Source organism: Fusarium keratoplasticum, chromosome 3 (genome assembly GCF_025433545.1).
Source record: "Fusarium keratoplasticum isolate Fu6.1 chromosome 3, whole genome shotgun sequence".
Classification (NCBI taxonomy): domain Eukaryota; kingdom Fungi; phylum Ascomycota; class Sordariomycetes; order Hypocreales; family Nectriaceae; genus Fusarium; species Fusarium keratoplasticum.
In genome coordinates, this window is record NC_070531.1 from 5,759,175 (window position 1) to 5,780,098 (window position 20,924).

The 20,924-nt window shown below is 50.8% G+C and overlaps 6 protein-coding genes across 6 annotated transcripts; 5 read left to right on the forward strand and 1 right to left on the reverse strand.

Moving 5' to 3' along the window:
- Positions 1–2,589: 2,589 nt before the first annotated feature.
- NCS57_00508900 (Stress response regulator) lies at positions 2,590–3,732 on the forward strand (the record flags this gene model as incomplete). Its single annotated transcript, XM_053055028.1, has 5 exons — positions 2,590–2,646; positions 2,701–2,717; positions 2,767–2,839; positions 2,901–3,038; positions 3,088–3,732. 5 exons carry the CDS (start codon positions 2,590–2,592, stop codon positions 3,730–3,732), a joined length of 930 nt encoding a protein of 309 aa, XP_052917188.1.
- Positions 3,733–5,454: 1,722 nt separating this feature from the next.
- On the forward strand, positions 5,455–6,982 carry NCS57_00509000 (HAL protein kinase; the record flags this gene model as incomplete). Its single annotated transcript, XM_053055029.1, has 4 exons — positions 5,455–5,706; positions 5,797–5,850; positions 5,905–6,291; positions 6,929–6,982. The coding sequence occupies 4 exons, from the start codon at positions 5,455–5,457 to the stop codon at positions 6,980–6,982; spliced, it is 747 nt and encodes a 248-aa protein (XP_052917189.1).
- Positions 6,979–8,298, reverse strand: NCS57_00509100 (HAL protein kinase; the record flags this gene model as incomplete). The annotated part of the gene is made up of 2 exons (XM_053055030.1): positions 6,979–7,101; positions 7,165–8,298. 2 exons carry the CDS (start codon positions 8,296–8,298, stop codon positions 6,979–6,981), a joined length of 1,257 nt encoding a protein of 418 aa, XP_052917190.1.
- Positions 8,299–9,673: 1,375 nt separating this feature from the next.
- On the forward strand, positions 9,674–10,794 carry NCS57_00509200 (uncharacterized protein; the record flags this gene model as incomplete). Its single annotated transcript, XM_053055031.1, has 3 exons — positions 9,674–9,889; positions 9,958–9,967; positions 10,370–10,794. 3 exons carry the CDS (start codon positions 9,674–9,676, stop codon positions 10,792–10,794), a joined length of 651 nt encoding a protein of 216 aa, XP_052917191.1.
- A 1,024-nt stretch (positions 10,795–11,818) lies between these two features.
- Positions 11,819–14,547, forward strand: NCS57_00509300 (Potassium transport protein; the record flags this gene model as incomplete). The annotated part of the gene is made up of 8 exons (XM_053055032.1): positions 11,819–11,855; positions 11,918–12,175; positions 12,229–12,630; positions 12,686–13,156; positions 13,231–13,345; positions 13,407–14,127; positions 14,201–14,244; positions 14,307–14,547. The coding sequence occupies 8 exons, from the start codon at positions 11,819–11,821 to the stop codon at positions 14,545–14,547; spliced, it is 2,289 nt and encodes a 762-aa protein (XP_052917192.1).
- A 1,809-nt stretch (positions 14,548–16,356) lies between these two features.
- Positions 16,357–17,529, forward strand: NCS57_00509400 (uncharacterized protein; the record flags this gene model as incomplete). The annotated part of the gene is made up of 4 exons (XM_053055033.1): positions 16,357–16,575; positions 16,644–16,847; positions 16,907–16,988; positions 17,063–17,529. The coding sequence occupies 4 exons, from the start codon at positions 16,357–16,359 to the stop codon at positions 17,527–17,529; spliced, it is 972 nt and encodes a 323-aa protein (XP_052917193.1).
- Positions 17,530–20,924: the final 3,395 nt, after the last annotated feature.

The following is a 20,924-nucleotide window of genomic DNA, read 5'->3' on the forward strand; positions in this document are numbered from 1 at the left end:
GGTGGAGGTAGATTTGTGGTTGTAGGCGGTGATAAGGTCGAAGTCGTAAATCTCTAGGGAGGAATGAAGAGGGTCGCGCAGGCCGAGCTATATCGTCACCGTTAGATAGTGCCTATGAGATTGTTGAAACATACAGTGACCCCGTCCGAACAAGTATTAGGAGTCAGATATCAAGCGAGGGTTAGGGATTCAGGCGCGGAGGGGCTAGTGCCCTGAAGAGGGAGAAAGCGATGAAGGCAGTCGAGCCGAATAGGGTCGCGTGCAGCGATGCGACGAGGGTAAGGCACCAATGAGGGAGACTCGAGGGAACTGAAGAGGGGCGGAGCGATTCTCAATGTCAACAGCTCCTCGAGGGTCTCGATCCCGTAGTGCGGCGTCCGAGGGGGTTGCTTTTTTGGGTCTTGGTCAAGGAGTCCACACCACACTTCAGCACAGGTCGAATGTGTGTGGAGTTTTGGGTTGGAAAGGAGATTCGCGGCGACGTGGAGATTCCGGGAATATAAAGCTAAGCGGAATCGAAATCGGAAAAAGGGTCGCTGGTATACAGTATCATCGAGATTCACAGGTTTCGATAACTTCAATCGGAAGCTAAAAGAGATTATGAGTGAAATAGGTTTTGGGTAAGAGAAGCAGAGAAAAGAAATGGATCAAATGAGTGTCCTGTCTCTTTATTTGGTTTTGTGGGGGGGCGTCTCAGGGGGGAAGCTCGTGTGGCATAAGCCTGAGAAGTGCTGGTAAACTTACCTGGTCTAGTTTAGCTGGTACGGTGGGCGATGAACAATTAAGTAGGGGCTTTGGAGAATATGGGCAACGGAAACACAGCTACGGCTAAGGTAGGCAGGCCTGGCAGGGTGCACTGGGTAGGGGAGGCGCCTGCTATTGTGGAGAGGCGGGGTGGTGTGCCTATATCGTCAGAGAATGGGGAAGGAAAGAAGGCCAAAATCGAGGAGAAGTGGGAGAGGAGAAGGGCGGAAAGAAAAAAAGGTGGAACGCGACTGCACCACCTATTATCCCGTTCATTCACTGAGAGTTACAACATTTCGCACCGTCTCGGGGTTTCCAAAGGATTCCCTCGACGGATGCCTTCGGCCGAACCGATGTCATGGATCGGTAACGCCCTCCGCGTCAACGAAGGACAAGGCCAGACCCAGACAGGGGCCGGGTCAACCGTTTCCAAGTCTGTTATAGCGGTGGCCTTTGTCAAGATCCAATCAATGGGTCTTTCATCCGTCAACCCAGTCCAATACGGTGACTGTCTTCTGTAACCAAGTGTTCCCAAGCACAGTGAGTGATCAACGCATCGCCTCAATACCATTCCTCGTTGCTGAGGCATGGATTTACGTAGTAATTACTGAGCAGTGTACGGCGTAGAGGATGGGAGTAGGGAGGTCCTCCGTAGCGTACTTGTACGTTGATGCTATGGTTTGGATATCTAGAATCATCGATGAGCAGGACATGGCGCGGGGTCAGTGGTGAAGTGCTGTTTAATGTTCATTGAAGCACCGAATAAATAAAGCCACGTAAGTTGAAGGCCTGAATGAATGAAATATTCCGCTTGGGAGGACAAGCCTCATAGGACCCAGAGGTACGCTAGGCTATTTACAGTTCAAACGATTTGGCACCCATCAACCAACCAAAGCCCCACATTTCTCCACTTACAACTCCTTGCTCCCACCTTGATTTGACTTTGCTTGGCCGGCCAGCTTGAAGGCCAATTTCTCCAAGTGTTCAGCGTCCTATCTTGAGCAGCTGAAGCATGGTCTGCCAGATTGAGGCTGTCTGGTGTTAGTTCCCCTCAGTTGAATCGCTAAATGTGGATGGTTAGTAAGTTGTCTAGCCTGGTTTGCTGTGTCGACGTCAGCATGGGTCTTGGTCCCTGCCTGGATGGAGGGGCCGCCTGGTTCAGGTTAGGTTCAACTTGGGCAAGGGGCTAAGACGGCTTGGAAGACGGAGTGCTTGGCAGGCAGACTGGCGGACTAGCCAACGGTGTCACGAACCACATGATGTCACCTCTACGTCATCATGAAGGTCATTCAACAAACAGGCGAGGGACCAATGCGGGCCGCTGACAAGTCTGACCACCCAGTAGATTCGCGGGACCCTATGGCAAAGACGATAACAACAGAGTATGTGACAATGTGACAATTAAATGGACACTGCCCCCTGTGGCCATCCGTGGAGCCCCACTTCGCTGCAGATCTGTGCCCTCTTTGTTCGTTCTGCCAGGTAGCTAAAGAGCATGTTGCACCGGGCCTGCGAGATAGTCGATCCGTGTTAATATACAACAGACTTCTCACGATATCACTAGAGAATTATGTACACTAGACAAGGAAAGATTATAGCTTAGGCTATTGGTATGTCATATGCCTGAGTGTGCCTTCCACTGCGTCATAGTGCAGCTACAAGTACCACTCTCGCCCGCCTTCCATGCAATACCCCTGATTTATACCTTTCTTAGCTTCGCCTGTCTCACAGCCACCAATCCACGCCGTATCTCACCTCATCGATATCTGTAAAACCGAGGGTTTGCGAGATTGTTCCTTCAATGGTTGTTTGCCTTCCTGACGACAGGCCTCGATCACATTGCCGATGTCTGACATAGTGCTGGGTGGCACCCAGGAGGGCGGGAACGGCGCGAGCGAATTTGTGAGTAGGAATGCTAATGCATTAATATAGACCTATGTTAACATCCGCTTCCAGGTGCGCAAGCTCCTTAGGTAGCGCGTCTATTCCGCCGTCGATGGACGCTGGTTAATATAGATCCAGAATGCTTAAAGACGTATCACATCAGGATGTTGTCAGATGGGGAGAAGACGGTGAGACATTCGTTGTGTTGGACGTATACCACCCAGTCGAATTTTGACCCCGGCCATGACCAACGGCCCTAACCTCGGGGCCAGGTCGAGAAGTTCACCAGATTGGTCCTGCCGAAGCATTTCAACCACCGCAACCTCTCGAGCTTCACTCGACAATTGAGCAAATATGACTTTCACAGGGTGAGGCCATTGAGCGACAATGAATCTTCGCCCAACGCAAATGTGAGTTCAGCACACTTTGTGTGACGGATCTGAGTTAAAGAAGCATCAGTTGCTGAAATTCAAACACCCATATTTCCTGGTCGACAGTAAAGATGATATTAGTAAGATTCGCCGGAAAGCATCTGCGCCGAGGAAACCACAGGTGACGGGGGATATCACTGCCAACCACCACATCGGTGTCATATCTGAACAGCTGGCGGCCACACAGCAGCAGATGCAACAGCTCCAAGAGCTACTCGCTGCTGTGTCACAGACTAATAGACTTCTTATCCATGAAGTCTTGACTTTACGAAAGATGCTCAACACCCAGAAGCAAGCACAGCACGAGATGTTGAACTATCTCGCCCAGTGGAGTGAGGCTCATAACAGCGGACTTTTGGGCAAGTCGATAAATTGGCACGGTGCAGTGTCAACCGCCGAGGAAGATGGCCCGGTACCCGAGTTGCGAAGAGCGAGGGAGCTCCTTTCCAGCGTGACGGTCAACTCGATTGCCGACCGCGAGCTCGGTTGTCTTCACGACGTGCATGTATCCGCGGCCGAATCCGCGGCCGACCCGACTCCCATGATTATGCTGGCCTCTGTGGTGATGATGTATGATCCCATGAGTAATGGCACCGTCATCTCACAGCAGCAGCAGCCCTCGACGACTTTGGTCAACCCGCCAACTTCGCCGACGACAGACAACAATGGATAAACTATGTCACAAGGCAGGGTGGGAAAAGGATACGGGAAAACTCTTGATTTTCTACCTAGTGAATGTTTTAGGATCAGCCTTTTATAGATATAGTTTATCCTAGTATAGGAGTTATGTTGAGGAGGATATGATCCTTTTAATGGTATAGGATTGATCCCCTATTCCTTCTGATCCTTTGAGAGTATGGATAGGAGTAGTAATGGTGATGAGGAGGAGCGGGATGATGAGGAAAAGACGAAGGTTGAAGACTGAGAACGGGAGGGAGGTAGATCCATAGCGAGGCAGCGTTATTGTCCTTCCTGCCACTAGGTCGCTAGCAGGCCAGGACTTACCGGTCGAGGAAAAAAAAAAGGACGGAATGAGCCACGAGGGCAGAACCTAGATAGTAAAGGGACGGAGCGGAGGGGGAGGTAGAGAGGCCCGAGCGATTGCTGGGCGAGCGCGCGCAACCAAAATCAGTGTAAACTTCCAGGTAATGTTACGGCGGTTGGATGATGGTGTTGATGCATTGGGCGCACATTGACCGCTGTCGCGCGCACGTCGACAGCCAGCGAGATCCAGTAGTCTGGAGCACGCCACATCGTCATCGGTCCTTCTGTAGATCTTGTTGGGCGGCTCTGTCGTAGCATAGCTGACGAGGTCGCGCCAAGTTTGTCACACAGCCAAGCCTGGGCATGGAAAATGCGCTTTATGCAGTCGGGATTTCGGCATCGTCGAGGCTGATCTTGGTGTAGCAAAACTTGCAACCAAGGTCGTCGCCAAGGAATTTGCGAAACCGACTCCGACTTTTCCGGCTTGGCGTCAATTATCAAACTCTTCACCAAGCCCTAAACGCCAGGCCATTTGCCATCAAACCCAGCTCCTTAACGTTCGTTCCCTTTTGAATGTTTCGCTGCAGCAGAAGTAACTAGTCGTGGTCTCGTCCCTACCTAGCCGGACTGTACTTGTCACCAACCTATGTGTAGCAAGAGCTGCTTTGGTTCAATGGACACATGGTAGTTCTCTGTTTGTCACTTCCTGCAATTCGCCATCTCCGACATGCTGGCTTTCAGCCCCTCTCAGTGCACTGTTTATCTTATCTCTAATGAGGATAGGGTGCAACCCATGACTGGGCCAAAGCATCCCTTGACGGCTTGACCTCCCTTGTCGTCTCTGTCACAGGTCATCCCTCGGAGGTCCCAATGTGCGGGAATATGCGAAAGAGGGTTTAGCACAGGTACATCGACACAGTATTGTAACAGAAAAGACTCACCGCTTTGAAGTTTACGGACCTGTTTCCTGCGGGTAGCACCAAGACCGAGTCCTTTGACAGCGAAATCAAGTGTTGAAGCCATGCTAGAAGCGGGGTCACCTTGGCGAAGCTCTTGGCAGTCAACACAGTGCTGTAATATCAGCTCGTTCGCCTCCCCCTCTCAGTGGATATTACCAGGCAGGGTAAGAGGAATCTGGTTGGCGGTCAATTCTGCATTGAGAAAAGCAGTATACCTTCACCACCAGCAACTACAGGCCCCAGGAGTTCGAACCACCTTTACTGTCGAAAAGAACCTGAAATTGCGGTCATTTATCTCGTCCGCGAGCTGTTCGGTTATGTCGTTACAGAGATTTACCGTTCTGCCAGAACCTCCAAGCGGCCATGAGCACCACATAGACTCCAGCCATTCGAAGGGACGCGCATCAAGGAAGTGGATTAATCTATCGAGCATATGGCGAGGGCAGGCATGCATGCCGTGGCTGGTATCGAATCAGGCGAACTCTAACAAGCAAGAGACGGCACAGCTTACGTCCGAAAGGGAAGGAAGGCGCGACTCGTCAGCAACATTGGTAGAGAAATACGGCAAGTGCCGGGAAGTAGTGGGCCGTGGGAAGTTCGGCATCGTCCTCGTCTCGCTCAAGAAAAAGGAGAATGGAGTGGGCGAGGAATTATATGCGGTTAAGAAGTTCCAGCGACAGCCGAAGGAGACAGAGCGGATATACGTGAGACGGTCGATGTCAGAGTTCTGTATCTCAAGCGCCCTATTACATCTAAATGTAGTACGCACGCTTGACTTACTCACAGATGCGAAGGGTAACTACTGCGAGATTATGGAGTTCTGCACCGGTGGTGATTTGCATAGCTTGGTACGTTCGGTGGGCAAGTTGAAGTGGCAGGAAGCGGACTGCTTTTTTAAACAGTTGATGCGCGGCGTTGAGTACATACACGAGATGGGGGTGGCACATCTCGACCTCAAGCCTAAGAACCTCTTACTCACTTACGATGGCTTGCTCAAGATCAGCGACTTTGGCCATAGTGAGTGTGTCCGCTTCGCTTGGGAGAAGGATGTACATAGGGTTTCTGGGATCCCTAACCCGGATCCATACGTCGCTCCTGAAGAGTACACCGGTGGGGGGTTTGACGGTTATGCAGTCGACATTTGGGCTTGCGGCGTTATCTACATGTCCATGATCACAGGTCGTTGCCTTTGGCGCACCGCGAAGACAAGCGAGGACGCTTCCTATTCACAATACCTTGAGGCACGCCGTCATCAGGAAGGTTTTGAGCCTATCGAGTCGTTGCCCCGAGTAAGTTCTGCAACATGCCATTTGCGATTTTATCCTAGATGCTAAAATTTACATGTTTCTAGTTACACTGTCGAGATATGATATACTGCATCTTGGATCCCAACCCATCCCGCCGGATTACGGCCTCACATGTTTTGAGATCCGAATGGGGACGGGCGATCAAACTTTGCAAGGTCAGCGAGGGCTCTTGACTGTGAAAATAGATCATGCTAGACGAGCTATAAACTATATCCCTATGGCAAGGAGACGACACGGTCTGATGGCGACTAATGACGCCACATCGACAAGTCCGTTTCCGACATCTTAGAGACGGTGGAGTGTGGGGGCTGAATTGTATATAACCAAGGAGTACGCTCCAATGATCCTTTCTCTGCCCAATTGTACGTCGAGTAGGTCGACCTTAGAAGCCGTCACTTGGAAAGCCGGATAGGTCCTCACATTCATTGTCGAGGTGCAACCTAGTCCCCTGGCCTTGCTGTACTCGACCACCGTTAACCTGGCTTCAAGACAGTTGCGAACTGCCTTGATCACTCTGAGCATCCTAGCTCCCTATTGATAAGACAAGGGATAAATATATGGCTATGGAGTGGGATGATGCGACAAAGATGTCGACCAAGTCTCTTTCTAACTTTTCTAGCTTTTTTCGGGCCTGGAGATAGGTGGCGCCGCCATCGACCTATGCCAGCGCTAGAAGGCCGCCTGACAAAGTCGTATTTCTCGACCCCATTCGGACCGCAAGACTTGTGATGCCGTGATGCGGCGAGACGAATTCGGATCTAACATGCAGTAAATAACATCCCGGCAGCTTAACTAATTGATCCGTCAGCCAGTAATCTGACCGTGAAAAGGCAGACACGCTAGAGCGGAACTTACTAGGCTTAACGACTCAATTAGGCTAAACCCCTCCTTCTGACGACGATCTTTGAGATATTGTGCAAATATCTCATCCTTATCTTTCTCTGCTTTTTGCCAGAGGAAACTACCCGTGCGCATTGCCATATAAACGACACCGCATGCCCAGACATCGACTGCTCGGCCATCGTACTCCTGGTCTATGTATACTTCTGGAGCTATATATGGCCCTGAGCCGCATAGCCCAGACATCATATGGACTTCGTTCTCCCAGGCCGTGCGAAAGCAGTCGCTGTTGCCGAAATCACTGATCTTGAGTCCGCCGTGCCTGGTAAGCAGCAAGTTCTCTGGCTTGAGATCGCGGTGCACTACACCCATCTCGTGCATATACTCGACGCCGCGCATCAACTGCTTGAAGAGGCAATCCGCCTCCTGTGTCTCTAACTTCCCTGACGAGCGCACCAGTGTGAATAGGTCACCACCTTCGCAGTATTCCATCACCTCGCAGTAATTCCCCTTCGCATCCGTTAGTAGTTCGAGCGTGCGGATCACGTTGGGATGGCGCAGCTCGCTGAGGACGCAGAACTCAGCCGTCAAGCGCCTAACGTACTTATCCTCCGCCTCCCTTGACCGACGCCGGAACTCCTTCACCGCGTATAGTTCTTCGCCGGTTCCATCCTCTTTTTTCTTGTGCGAGACATGCACGATGCCAGATGTCCCGTATCCAACCACTTCCTGGCACTTGCCGTACTTCGCCAACAAAGTAAGCCCCTTCTTATCCTCCGGCGGCTGCTTCTTGCTCAGTAGTTTCCTCCACAGATCGGACAGCGGCTCTTTGCGCGGCTTTCGTTCAAGATGGTGCTCATGCCCTCCTTGCAGCGCGATGAACCGCTGAAGCGGCGCGACGTTGCCGCCGTCAAAATTAGTTAATTTTGGAACTAGGGGCGCTTCATCCGGGCTTTTGTTGGTTGGTAACGCTTTTTGAGTACGAGGTGCTAGGTTTGCAGCGGAGGTCGGCATAGGGCTATGTGCAACATCGAGGCTACTAGTAGCAGTCGGCTCGTTCTGCAGCAATGTCGGCTCGATGATGTCTTTATTGGAGAATATCCGCCTAGGTGTCTCTTTAGCGGAGGCTTTGCCCGCTCGTTGAAGCATAGTGGGCGGTGAGCGCTCCCCTAGATAGCCGCCCATCATGACCTGGGAATGGTTGCGAATATGATGCGGCGGCAGCGAAGTTCGTCCCGGCGTGCAAGCTAAGAACGCAAAAATCGGGGTGTCAGGAAGCCAAACCGAAGCGTGGTGGTGTTCGGATCGATATAAGCTTGTCAGCCATAACCTCAACTTCCTCGGTGGCAAGAAAGATGGGCCAAGGTAGAAAACTAACGTCTCTGCTCTTAAATGAGGTAGATACTTCCGTTGTTTACGCGGCGCCTCCGCCAAGAGTGGCGTCGGAAGGGTGGGCTCGACCTTTGTGCTAAAAGAAAGCTCTTTATAATACGGAGTAGGTTATATCTCTTTGACTGCGCGAAGGCTCCCATTGGGTATCTTACAGGGATCTTAACCAATTACGATCAGTATCTCTCTACCCTCACCCAAATCGAGATACAGGACTAACACATTGCCACCAAGCTAGCGAGCGACTTAGATAGTGACCTAGTAGTGGAGACTGGTACCGTGTGGGAGCCTTCGCGCAGTCAAAGAGATACAGTACAGTCCGCAGCATCTTGCTCCGCCCCGAGTGAAACCCCCCCCCGCATATGCTGTGCTGGCAGTAAAGCGGCCAACAACAATCTACTGCGTGCATCTACACTTCAGGAAAAAGCTAGTTTGCTACTTAATGGCTGCAACAAGGATGTGCGTATCGGACAGTCACTTACGACTCTCTGTGACGCCAGACGACTCTTGGCAAAAATCAATTTGAAATACTAATGCCATTGTCAAAGGGCAACGAGCCTTTGGAGACGCGAATCACTGGCTCGCGCGGGTTCTGCTTCCCACACCCGAGATCAGGTGAGAAAACTGACAAAGCCACAGCCAAAGAACTTAGTTGGCCAATGGTCGGGGAGCAATTGACCGTCAGATGACGTCATCAACTGAGTGAACTTGGCAGTGCTGGTGCGAGATAAAACATTCGAGGTATTTTTCGGTTGCCAAGGTTCTGCCAAGAACTTGGCGTATCGGTGATCACCACTACCTCTGCCAGTAGCATATTATGCGTCGAATCAAGGTATTACTGCAACTGAGTACTTCCATGCCAAGGCAAGATCAACTTCGCCAAAAAGGCCCGAGATATCGGTGAGTGCGTACTCCCACCCTGAACAGCGCGTTCCAAAATTGCATCGCATTTCTCGGCTGTCTCTCCAACGTCCCAGCTACGCAGCCTATCCCCCCCCCCAAACCTCAGTAAGGCAAGCTTTAACTCCCTTCCTAGCGTCTTCATTACCCAAACTCTTCAACAACCGCGGATCTCCCTACGATCGTGTGCTGGAGCGCATGCCAGCTAGCCGACGATACTCCCAGGCTGGTCGTCATGTCCCTCGCAGTTGCGAGACAGCAGCAGTCATCAGCATTCCTGCCATCCAGTACCAGGGACAGCCCCGAGGACCGCAAGTGGACGATGCCGCCCATGTCTACGCCCGGCGTCAATTCTAGTCGTAGCACGTCACCTTCGGCATTCTCTAATGATAATCTTTCATGTAGCTGGAACTCCTGCAAACAAAAGTTTAGCACCCCAGAGTTGCTTTATGTGAGTCTCGTCGCAGATATAGACGTGTTTTTGACCAGAGTTCTAGATCGCTTACTTTGTTAATATAGGACCACCTTTGTGAGTGGCACGTTGGCCGCAAAAATACTAGCAACCTTAACTTGACTTGCCGGTGGGTCAGATGCCCTGCTACCGCATCGAAGAGAGAGCATATGGTGTCGCACATGCGTGTTCATGTGCCGCTGAGACCTCATGAGTGCAAAAACTGCGGCAAGTGCTTCAAGCGCCCCCAGGATCTGAAGAAACACGTCAAAGTAAGAGGACTCTCTTGTTCACCGGCTGCCGCACGTCTGCTTACGCTATCCCCCGGTCCCATGCCAATAGCCCGACCCTGACCGAGCCGCTTAAGGAACCCCAAGGGGGACATAATTTCAGGCCACTGCCTCGCAATAGTATGTCCTATTTCGACTTTACCTCAGACGGGCCATTGCTGGCCTTTCCACGAGACTAATACGCGCTCAGGTCCCGCTCCCTATTATGGTCAGGGTAACCAGCTACATTGCAACGACACCGTATCCCCTCACCAAGCTGGACGTCCTGGCAACCATTACTTTCCCCAGCCCACCTCCACTAGCTGTGGTCTACACTTCATCCCGCCTGCCGTGAACAACGCCCACGCCGAGCACTTCAGAAATAGCCGCACGCCTGAAAGCTATGAGCATATGCGTACTATTGAACGGGTTGATGACTTCTTTGACAAAGTCAAGCGCCGCGAGGTTGATCCATCGTCCTATGCCGAAATCGACCGCTTCCTGATGCCTCTACGTGGATCCCTCGCCGTTCCGAGCGCTTCCGCGACCACCCCGAACCGGCACACTCCTCAGCCAGCAAACCTAACTGTCGTTTGCGGGGATACTAGCCCACGCCAGAACTCGCTGAGACAGTAATACTATATGCCCGTGTCTTACGCTCATACTCAGGAAGCTTCCACACACATTGATCACCTTAGCTAGATACAGACCTGACCTAGCGTGAGCGGAGCTACTCTCACAAAGAATAGTAGAGAAGGTAGCAGAAGGATAAGACTAGATGGCAAGGCTTAGAAGGCGACGCTGGTACGACGGTAGGTGGATCTTTCTCAGTGAAGTCTATTAGTAGAGGTTCGCCAAATGACTAACGAGAGGGTAAAAGCAGTGCGAAGTAGTTCAGGGAATCCAGAGAAGTGGCTTATTCCCTTAATGACGGTAAATATCCTAAGATCTCGTCTGTTTCTCGAGGAAATACCAAGCGAGCCGATATTGAAGGCCCTATCTTAGTTATCAAACCACCCAGCAAATTCTAGTCCAGTTAGCGAAATTTGATCTCCAGGGGATGGAAACCGGAACCCATTTCGTTAATTTGTGCTAGGCATCCCCTGGTGGAATTTGATGATGTAATCTTTAAGCTCCTTCAAGTTATTGTTAGATCCTATCTTATTCATCCCGAACTATTGTTTGGTAACGCTGTCTAGAGATGTGGAGCGGATTTAGAAAGAGTAAAGCGCTAGTACTGGGTCATCTAATCTATTAATCCCCGCTTGTTTCACCCCCAGCCTCCGTTATAATCTCTGCCACTCACTCTTTTTTTCTTTAATTTTTTTTTTCTTTTTCTAGCCATGAATTCTGGGTGGCTCCAAAGTTACATTTCTAACCCTAGGCTTTAGGGGGCCGCGTGCCACCCCATCGTGGCTCAAGATTGGTGTTGGAAAGGCTCAGCCACCAATGCCAGGCCACAGAACCCCACCCAAACGAGCCCTCAGCGCGCACCGTGCAAGTGGCCTATAATAACTGCTGCACCCCTAACTGTCCCCTGTCTTGTTTTCTCCCTGCCCCAAATAATCAGGTCTTGGGACTGTTTGCTTCTTGACGGTTCCCCTTGTCAAACCCTTGTGCTTGAGGATATCAAGCCTGCCACACGACTTGTTTTACCGCTATGTGGAAACCTTCCATAAATTTCTTCACACTACACTGTGGGTTTGCCATGCCGCATGAAGCTCACAGGCAGGCTGACAAGGGCTAATCCGCATTCCAGATGCCTATATTTTCCTGGTTGGCCTAGTCGGCTTTGCGGTGATCTTACCCTACGGTAATGTCGCTGCTATAGATGCTTTCTTCTTCGGCACCAGCGCGTCTACGGAATCCGGTCTCAACACTTTTGACGTGAAAAATCTCAAGACATACCAACAACTTGTCATCTACGTTATTCCCACCATTGCCCATATGGCTGTGATCAATATCGTGGTCATCGCAACTCGACTCTACTGGTTCGAACGGCGTCTCAAGCAAGTTGGTATTGCTATCAATGCCCGCCATAGTTTGCTTATGACACTGATGCACGCACAGCTCCGTCTATGCTCCGCTGGAAATCTTATCCAGCGCAAGGCGATCGTCCAGGTGGACCGCTCACTGCCGACTCCGAGATCCCGCTTCCCGATCGGCCTAACCCCGTCTCTTTTTCTCCAGCTCTAGAGAATACGGGGCATAACGGGGACTACCCCAATAAGAACAGCGAGGGTCCTGCAAACCCAGATTCAGCTTTGCCCTCCGAAAATCACACAGCCAAACTAAGGGAGCCGCTAGATGGCGCGTGCTCTGGACTTATCCACAAGCAGGTCGCTTTGCCACTACCAGAACAACATGCGAATCCCGATCAGAGCCTTCGCATCACTTTTGATTCGACGTTGCAAGGCCATCGGAGAGATTCCGTAACCATCTACAGCCCACCCCTTGCCGGGCGCGACCGTAGTAAGATGCATCAACTCATTAACTATTTTACCGAATTGAGAATAATCTGGGGTAGGATGCTCGTCCCCCACCGCCCGGGAAGGCCAGCGCGGCTCCATGAGACATATGGAGGATAGTACGGTAGACATGTCGGGATCGCAACCTATCTCGACAGACATTCCTGTCAGTACAGATGAAGGATCCATCCAAAAGCCTATTACCCCAACGACTAGCAGAGTGAGCAGAGACTCCCGCTGGCGCAGTCGTGAGCGCCTTAGTCTGGAGCGAGCCACCTCGATTGAGCGTGTCGCATCGTCTATTTTTGTTCTAGGCCAAACACGTAACCGCAGTCGCGAGTTAAGCAAGAGTGACCGCGATGCTTCGCGGCCCTCAGCACCACATACTCGAGTGTCTGACCTACCCCAGTTGTCTTCACAGGTCACTATTGGAAGAAACTCGCAATTTCATGGACTGTCCGCTGAGGAACGGGAGCTTTTGGGTGGCATTGAATATCGCAGCTTGAAACTGCTACTCTGGATTTGTATTGGTGAGTCTCAGACGGAAGGGATCACCCCTTCTGTAAGTTTATTCACGTGGGTGCCGAAGCTGATTCGATGGAAGGATACTTTGTGGGTTTGCACGTTTTGGGAGTCATCTGTCTCGTGCCTTGGATTCAGCATGCCCCTTCCAAGTACACCGACTACCTCGACGAGGTAGGCCAGAACAAGATTTGGTGGTGAGTCCGTTCCTCTCGCTCTAGCCCGTTCTGCGTTGCTCTGCTTTACTCATTGCAATAGGGCTTTCTATTCTGCGCAAACCATGGCGAATAATCTCGGTTTCACTTTAACACCGGATTCCATGGTCCATTTTCGCGACGCGACTTTTCCGATGCTAGTCATGACTTTTCTGGCCTATACCGGGTATAACTTCTATCCCATCTTTCTACGTCTCCTCATTTGGAGCTTCTACAAGCTTGTACCCAAGAATTCGGCCCTACGAGGACCACTAGCTTTCCTTCTAGAGCACCCACGCCGATGTTGTATGCTCCTGTTCTCAAGTCGCCCAACGTGGATTCTCTTCGGTATCCTCTTCGGCCTAAACTTTTTGGATGTACTGCTCCTTATCGTCCTAGACCTTGACAACCCATCCGTCACGGAGCTACCCCTCGCCCAGCGCATTTTAGCTGCCATCTTTCAAGCCGCTTCATCACGTCATACAGGAACGTCCACCTTCGATCTCTCCGGACTGAACCCGGCCGCACAGTTTAGCCTGCTGGTGATGATGTACATTTCTGTTTATCCTATTGCCTTGACTATACGTGCCTCCAACACGTACGAAGAGCGGGCGCTGGGAAAATACGCCCCTGAGCAGATTGACCCGGAAGAGGCGAAGACAGGCGGCAAGTACGTCATGGCGCACATGCGAAACCAGCTCAGTTTCGATCTTTGGTATATATTTCTGGGGATCTTTCTTATTTGTATTGCCGAGTCAGATAAGATCATGGATACCTCACAACCTGTGAGCATCTCACCTCTACCAACTTGCCCTATGCTTCGCCTTGAAAATATGATATTAATAGCTCTAATCGCAGGAATTTTCTGTGTTTCCTATCTTCTTCGAGGTAACCTCGGCATAGTAAGTCTTGTTCCATCCCTCCCTCATCATGTAGCCAAGGTCTGAGACTTATCTTCCCGCAGTGGTAACGTTGGCCTCAGTCTCGGCCACCCGGACGTTCAGACGTCTTTGTCTGGCCAGTTCTCCGTCTGCAGCAAGCTTGTCATATGCGCGATGATGATTCGAGGCCGTCATCGCGGCTTACCTTACGAAGTTGACCGCGCCATCCAGTTGCCAAGCGAACGCCTTGTCGATGATAACACCGAGCCACTCCCGTCTCGCAGGCCTCTATTGACTAGCGAAGTTGACGGTGAAGCCATGTAGAAAGTGGAGTTTGCAAAGGCATCTAGATGGTACATTAGAAATAGGCGGCTGCTCAAGCATATGAAGCCATAGGGTCAGTGGGCCTCCTATCGCCTGGCCATCGGTTTTCTTAGTCTCACGGAAATACATGGCTATGAAGATAGCCTTTGGGCCTTAGATAACCTTGTCTGATCGAATTTACGTTACTAGTACATGCCTCTAGCGGGAAACGGTCCTTTTTTACTTCGCCCCCCAAGTCTATGACTAGAAGATGCAAAAAATGGATTCAGCCGTACGACTGGCTGCTGCTGGGCGGATTACGGAATTCTTCACTTCTCAGCTACCATATGATGATCAGGCTGGCGACCCGTTCCACGTCCACCATCCACGCATCCAAGCCGTGGAAATGGATGGACCGTGCATCCATTTCCATCCATTCCATGGCGCTGGGCATGACATCATACATCCATCCACTCCGTATAGGGTTACGTGGAATGGGTCCGTGGAAATGGAAGCCGGGGGTGTTACCTCCTTAGGCTCCCTGGCGCTGGAGCATCGAAATCCCGCTCGATTTCCTAAGAGATGTAATGCGGCAAGACTTCTGTCACCATTAGTTGGGTGGCCAGCACCCCTGTCGTCGCACAGTTAGAAATTGACAGCTAACGGGTTAGTGGCCATGCGCAGCACCTGTGAGGCATGCCGAGCAGCTGCGAATGTCTTTTGACAACGGTGGGGACGAACACTCATGCGGTCATATTATGCTGCTATTGCCCCTGAGACCAGGCCATACATGGTATAGTCACTGGGTACAGTAGGGAACTTAGCTAGCCAATGGTAGAGGAGCAAATTAATTTGACTGTCAGATGGTGCTGCGAACCAATTCCCAAACCTTCCGGGGACCCCAGAATACTCAGTGACAACAAAGGAATCCCACCAGGCCTGCGTGTCAGCGGCGTTGCAGAGAGTGTCATGCCATCAGGTTTCCTGAGACTTTGGCGAGTCTTAGAAGGCACTTGGCGGTCTTGAAGAGGAAAGTTTGCGGAAGATCTGGCGTCTAGTTCAAATGGGATATATCCAATTACAGCATGTCATTTTGTATGGCGTCGGCGTGGTTCGGGGAGTGGAAGCTTCCCATTATTTCTGAGAGTGGTTTAAAAATCGCGCACTTCAGTGCTCCAGTCTGTTGTGTAAAAGTTCGCTGAATGTCCTGTCGTCCCCTGAGTAACTGCTGGCCTGTATATCTACTTAGAGTCAACCTAACTTATATGCCATAAAGTCTATTCACTAGGCCACCTTAACCCGTGTCGTTTGGATGCCTAGCTGGAGTCTCTCAGAGAAGGGAGAGAAGAAAACGGGGTGGGGAGCAGAAGGGAGGGACACATTTGTTTGATGATGACAGGACGGGGGGCCCCATGAGACCTCCGAAAGTCCGCTCACTACCCAAGCCGTCTTGGCAAGTCTGGGCATTTCTCGACCACGAAGATCCTGCGGCCGCAACCTTGGCAAGCAGAGTGCCCAGTGTCGATCCTAAGGAATTACGGCAAGATTAAGCCCGCCAAGAAGGCCAGCTGTCTCTGGTGTAAATTAGCCGACTTCGGAATATTCTTGGCGTCGAACATGCCGTCATATGAACATACCTTTATTTTTGTCACACCCCTTCGAACGTGCGACCATGCGACCGACCTTTCATGCATCTTTTCGACTCAGTTGAATTCCTTATCCAGCGGGTTGCGACTCGCCTCTAACAAGCGCCAGCTCCATTGTAAGCGTCGCGCGCTGGGTCAGTTGCCAGCCATCAGATGATACTCCTCGCAGCTAGAGCCAGAAATCATGCGCCGCACAGTTGCGGAGCGTCAGCAGCAGTCATCTGGGTTTCTGTCATACGTTAATGGCGAGAGAGTTGAGGATCCGAAGTTCGTCATGCCGGCCACAGCTCAACTTGGCATGATCTCCAGGAGTACTGCAACGCCCTCGGCAGTATCTAACAATGACCTTACCTGCTGCTGGAACGCCTGTAGGCAACAGTTCAACACCCCAGAGTTGCTTTTTGTAAGTCTCACTGGAGAGACAAGTGTGAAACTTGATCACGGCTCTAGACTGCTAACGTTCTATTGCAGGAGCACCTTTGTGAGTGGCATGTTGGCCGCAAAACTACCAATAACCTCAACTTGACCTGCCAGTGGGGTGTATGCCACACTGCCACAGTGAAGAGAGACCGCATGATATCGCATATGCGTGTTCACGTACCGCTGAAGCCCTATAAATGTAAAGTCTGTGGGAAGTGCATCAAGCGCCCCCAGGATCTAAAGAAACATATCAAGGTAAAGAGGACTTCCTGATACACCAGCTACCGCCATGTGTGCTTACACTAACCTTCTAGTCCCATGCCGATCCAATGGCCCTAGCCCAACCGCGCAAAGAGCCCTCGGGAGGACGTAATGATAGGCAGCTGTCAAGGAATGGTATGTATAAGCTCCTGTCTCCATTCCTGACAGACTATTTGCTCGCCCTGTTCGCGAGGCTAATATTCCTTCAGGATCAGCTACCCATCATGACCAGGGCAACCAGATGCAAATTAACACCGTATCCCTTCACCAGGCAGCATATCCCAGCGGCCACTACGCTCCCCAGGCCTTGACTAGCTGTGGTCTATACTTGATCCGCCCTCCAGTGAATAGTGCCCGCGTCGAATATTCCGGATATAGCACCGAGCCTAGGAGCTCTGACCATATCCGCACTCTTGGATTGCTTGATGACTCCGGCAATTCCAAGTGCCATCAAGTTGACTCACCGTCCCATGCTCAAATCGACCGCTTTTCGTTGCCTCTACATTACTCCTTCTCAGATCCCGACGGTCCCACGGCCCCAAGCATTCCTCAGCCAGCGAATCTAGCTGTCGCTCACGGGGATCCTATTGAGAGCTATAATTCAATGAGGCAGCAGTATCACTCGCCAGCACCTTACATACAAGAAGGCCTCAACCGCATCAACTACCTTGGCTAGGTACAAGGCATTACCTATAAAAACCACAATTAAACCACCTTTCAACAACCTCAGCGTCCTCATTCAAGGTGAACACAACCATCTGCAATTGATAGCGTAGGGATCTATGGCGTCCTTTACCACAACGCTTTCCTCACAGCATCCTAGTCACTACGTGTTAGAATGAGACAAGGATCACGATCATCGTAACCGAGTTCATGGGTATAAGAGACCGAATTTGGTCGGCCCTTTAGAAAAAAAGCAGCGTAATTTAATCATCTCTTCTGACTGCACTTATGTTGCATCAGTCTAACTTCTGATGCTATGATTGAAAAGTATTAGCGTAGACCTACTGGTATAGCTAATATAACGTCGAATTTGGCAGCCACTGGCGGCACTTGGACGTGGTTTTCCACTGATGGTGGCTTTTGTAATGACCGGGCGAGAGAGCTGGTCTAACTTGACCGGGCCGGGATTGGGTTATTCAACTGACCTGATGATCACCTCAATTCGACGGAGAGTTTCTTGGCTGATGTAAAAGGCTGCACTCACAGGCGCCATAATGGTTGTGAGGGCCAAACGCTGTTTATTATTAAGCTAAAGAGAAAGATAAGGCAACTATCACTGGAAGGGAAATGCTGCAGCTTGAAAGGACCAAGTCGTGTGGGCTCGCTTCAGTCACGAGCCGAGTCGTTCCGGCCTTTACCGCTGAAGGCCCCCGGCCAGTCATAGCCACAATCCAAAATCATCCCGCCAACTCTGATGGCGCAGAAGAGCCACGCGCAACAGAATTTGTAGCGTCTAGCTCTGGTTTCTCATATGGAGTACCGCATTGTCCAGTACCAACTAGCGCTTGACTTCCCTGAAGCTCCGCTGTCGTGACCGCATCTTTGACACTGCTCACAGGCTCAGGGTCTTGGTTTAGACCTTGCCCATTATCCGTTAACCGTTTTCTTCGCCTGAAAATAAAGCACAGTGCTACTATAACGAGTAGAACCGTTAGCGGTATAGCAGTCCCAATCGCTATTGTACTGTCTCTGGACAAACCAGAGGTGGAGCCTCGGTTGGCAGTGTCGCCCCCAGTGTCACCCGAAGTGGATGTAGAAGTAAGCCCATTTGACTAAATCAAAACTATGCGCGGAGCGGTGACTGAAATCGATTGATCGGAGGCTAAAGATGTTATGATAGTTAAAGACTCGCAAGTGTTATACGTAGAATCATACGAGACACCCGTGATGGTGACTTCTCCTCCGGTGACTTTCCGTGCGCAACCCGAGGGATATCCACCACGACAGGTATAGCCCCTAGTGATTTGGTTAGTTGATGGCTACATAATAGCAGGATCCCGCCCAGAGTTGGTAATAGTGGTAGTATGAGATAAGGGGTTTCTTAGTCGGTAGGACTAGCATAATCGATGCTCATCCATTGTAGGTTGTTAGAGGTTAGGAAAAGTGTTACTAACGAAGCACAGCACCCTATGGCTGTCTCTCCATCCTGTAAAAAGTCCCAGATAGACGTGGTCATGGAAATCCCCCTCCTCTCCCATTTCGAGTCAGACCACGGTGGGGATCCTTCCTGGCGTTCATAGGTGCAAGCAGATGTAAATCCGGCAGGGCAGAACAACCCGGGCGAATACAATGCCGGGGTGTAGGCAATTGCAGTTGGAAATCCATCGCCATAAAGATCAGCAAACGTTCCAGGATAACACGACCGCGCCAAGACTCCCTCGTCGCAGACCACTCCAAAGTACCCTCTAGTGAAGAAGTTTGCAATGTGAAGGCTGAGCGTGCTGCAGTCGGTCGGCTGGCTGAATGTGGTCGTTAGGGGACCGAGATTTACGCGAGAGCTAGCGAGGTTTGTACGGCTTGTCGTCGTCATTGCGATATCTCAAGGTGTGGCAAGAACCGCCGGAAGAGGAATGAATATATATTCTATTCAGAAAGTCGTAAGAGGCAAGAACACGGGTCCAAACCTAAAAAAGGTCTATGTCTTGGCTCTGGAGGCTTTGGACTGGATGCACACCGAACTTTATATGAACGGCTTGGGCAAGTGCGCCTTGGACGTCGAGGGATTTGCCTGTCTGTAGGACTTCATTGCAGCTGAGCATCGCACCGCATTCATTGGTTGATCACCACCTCCCCTTGACCACGCGAATGACTGTGGGAACATTTCGACAGGGGCATAAACCAATCAGATTTCAAACCCAAAGGCACACACGGATTCACGCCCAAATTGGCTAATGAGACGTATACCAAAAATAGATCGATACAAATTGCTACCTTAAGTTTATCGCAACTATCTCCTGTGCTGTGCGAAGACTACAGCAGGTCACTCGTCCCACAGTTAGAATCTTAACTGATCTTACGGGGGCACTGCATGAGATGGAGATAGAATCTTAACTTCATGAGACTTGCCACTTCACCAAAGCATAAAGTCACGAGAAATACGCTTATCTTCATTGGGTTAGATCCCTGCGAGTGACTCAGCTGTAGTCTTCGCACAGCACAGGAGATAATGCAGTCTATGCTTTTCATGATCAAGGTGATGTCGCCCGGCGGTTTTTCGCACGACCGGGCAGCGCTGTGGAGCTAGAGGACCCACACAGTCCTTTGGGGATAGTTAAGGTTACGCATTGGCCTCAGCAATTCCCCTCTGGGGTGCCTTGCTGGGTGTGTACACAGCCACCTATGCTTGCTCTGCCTTGGCTCATCACAACACGGCTTGGATGTATCTCCTCCGCCGGCTTGATCGCAACGTTAGCCAAGGTTTAGGGTAGATACTCTACTACAGAATGATGGATAAAATATGTTATATTATTCAGAGAGATTGGTTTTCCGCTCTTGAGGAATCCTCAACACAACACCAACACAACGCGTTCTGGCCTCTTTTTAACTGCGTTTTCACTATGCTTCTTGTTAAGACCTCGAGCTATAGCTACATATCTTTGCCTTACACTATCCCTTCAATTATCGAGGACCTCCCGCCAGGTCACGGCAGGGGAGAGCAGCCAATTAAAATGCATCGGATCAAAGGTACCTAATCCCTCACGTATTTAATCCTATGATAGAAGTACCAGCAATCTTTCGAGCTACAAATCGCTACATTACACCGCTCATTTTGTGGTGATAAATGACGCAACGTGTGGTTCCCGTCATGCACCTTCTTGTGTTGCATATGCCTCTACCCAGATTGTCACACGAAGTGCAACACAAGAGTCAGAGTGGTGTTACAGATCTGTTGCAGGTCCGACAGGTCTCGTATCACAGCCTCGTCTCGTCGAATATAATGAGGACGAGGAAGGACGAAGACGCCAGGAGAGAGTGGAATCAATCACTAATCTATTCTCCATCTTGAGATCATCATTCATCTTGACTGACCACCCTCGTATCCGACATCTTGATGACAGGGGTGTTATG